At 39.9% G+C, this 761-nt stretch overlaps 1 protein-coding gene across 1 annotated transcript in view; it reads left to right on the plus strand.

Annotated features, from left to right (window-relative positions):
• The window catches only part of LOC104489386 (disks large-associated protein 2), a gene marked incomplete at its 5' end in the record, with an annotated part of 17,267 nt that extends 17,201 nt beyond the window's left edge, over positions 1-66 (plus strand). The window contains one exon of the mRNA XM_010131539.1: positions 1-66. This exon is cut by the window's left edge and continues 10 nt beyond it. Coding sequence (XP_010129841.1) covers positions 1-66 — 66 coding nt within the window.
• Positions 67-761: the final 695 nt, after the last annotated feature.

Here is a 761-nt window from a genome sequence, read left to right on the forward strand (position 1 = left end):
AATTCAGCCACAGAGCGTGCAGACAGCATCGAGATATATATCCCAGAGGCTCAAACCCGGCTTTAAAGACAGAATGCTGCAGAGTTCCTTTTTTAAACAAAATGCTTGTACAGTTTGTCACTTACCTGGTAATTTTTGTCTCATTCTCTCCACTAAATATGCCCTTGCTGTTGTGTTCTTTGTGCCATAAGCACAGTGGAATGCTTTTGATTTCCTCAGAATTTGCTGAGCTCACCGCAAGAACAACTTCTTTTTGTATTTATTGTCTGATTTACAATCAGCTACAATGGATAGGGCTTGTCGTGACCTGACTTATCCAATATATTCTCAGAGGACAACAAAAAACACCTCTTGAGATGGAACCCAGCTTACTTTTTGTTATTTATATTTTTATAAAATGTGTGATAATTAGGGATAAGAAAAACAAACTATAAATGGGTGCATCTCACCATTCACTAGAGGCATTAGCTAATACAAGTAGAAGGTGCTACAAATGTAAAGAGCAGGAAAGAAAGAACCCATTTATCTCTCTGACCTCCAGTTTCTTTTCCTAGAACCCAGCTAGCATATTTCCCCATGTGCTCTGCCACTCTTCTCATCTTTGTTACGGCAAAATAACATTAGGCCTCTCATGTCATGTCAAGTTTCTGGAGATGAACAGGGATATCCAGCCACTAAAACTCCAAAGTTCATCAGAAACCAAGAAGCATGCAAGTCTGGTGGTGCTGGGAATGCCCACTGAGAAACGTTTGCTGTTAGCA

The sequence above is a fragment of the Buceros rhinoceros genome, unplaced genomic scaffold (assembly GCF_000710305.1).
Source record: "Buceros rhinoceros silvestris isolate BGI_N320 unplaced genomic scaffold, ASM71030v1 scaffold15222, whole genome shotgun sequence".
Classification (NCBI taxonomy): domain Eukaryota; kingdom Metazoa; phylum Chordata; class Aves; order Bucerotiformes; family Bucerotidae; genus Buceros; species Buceros rhinoceros.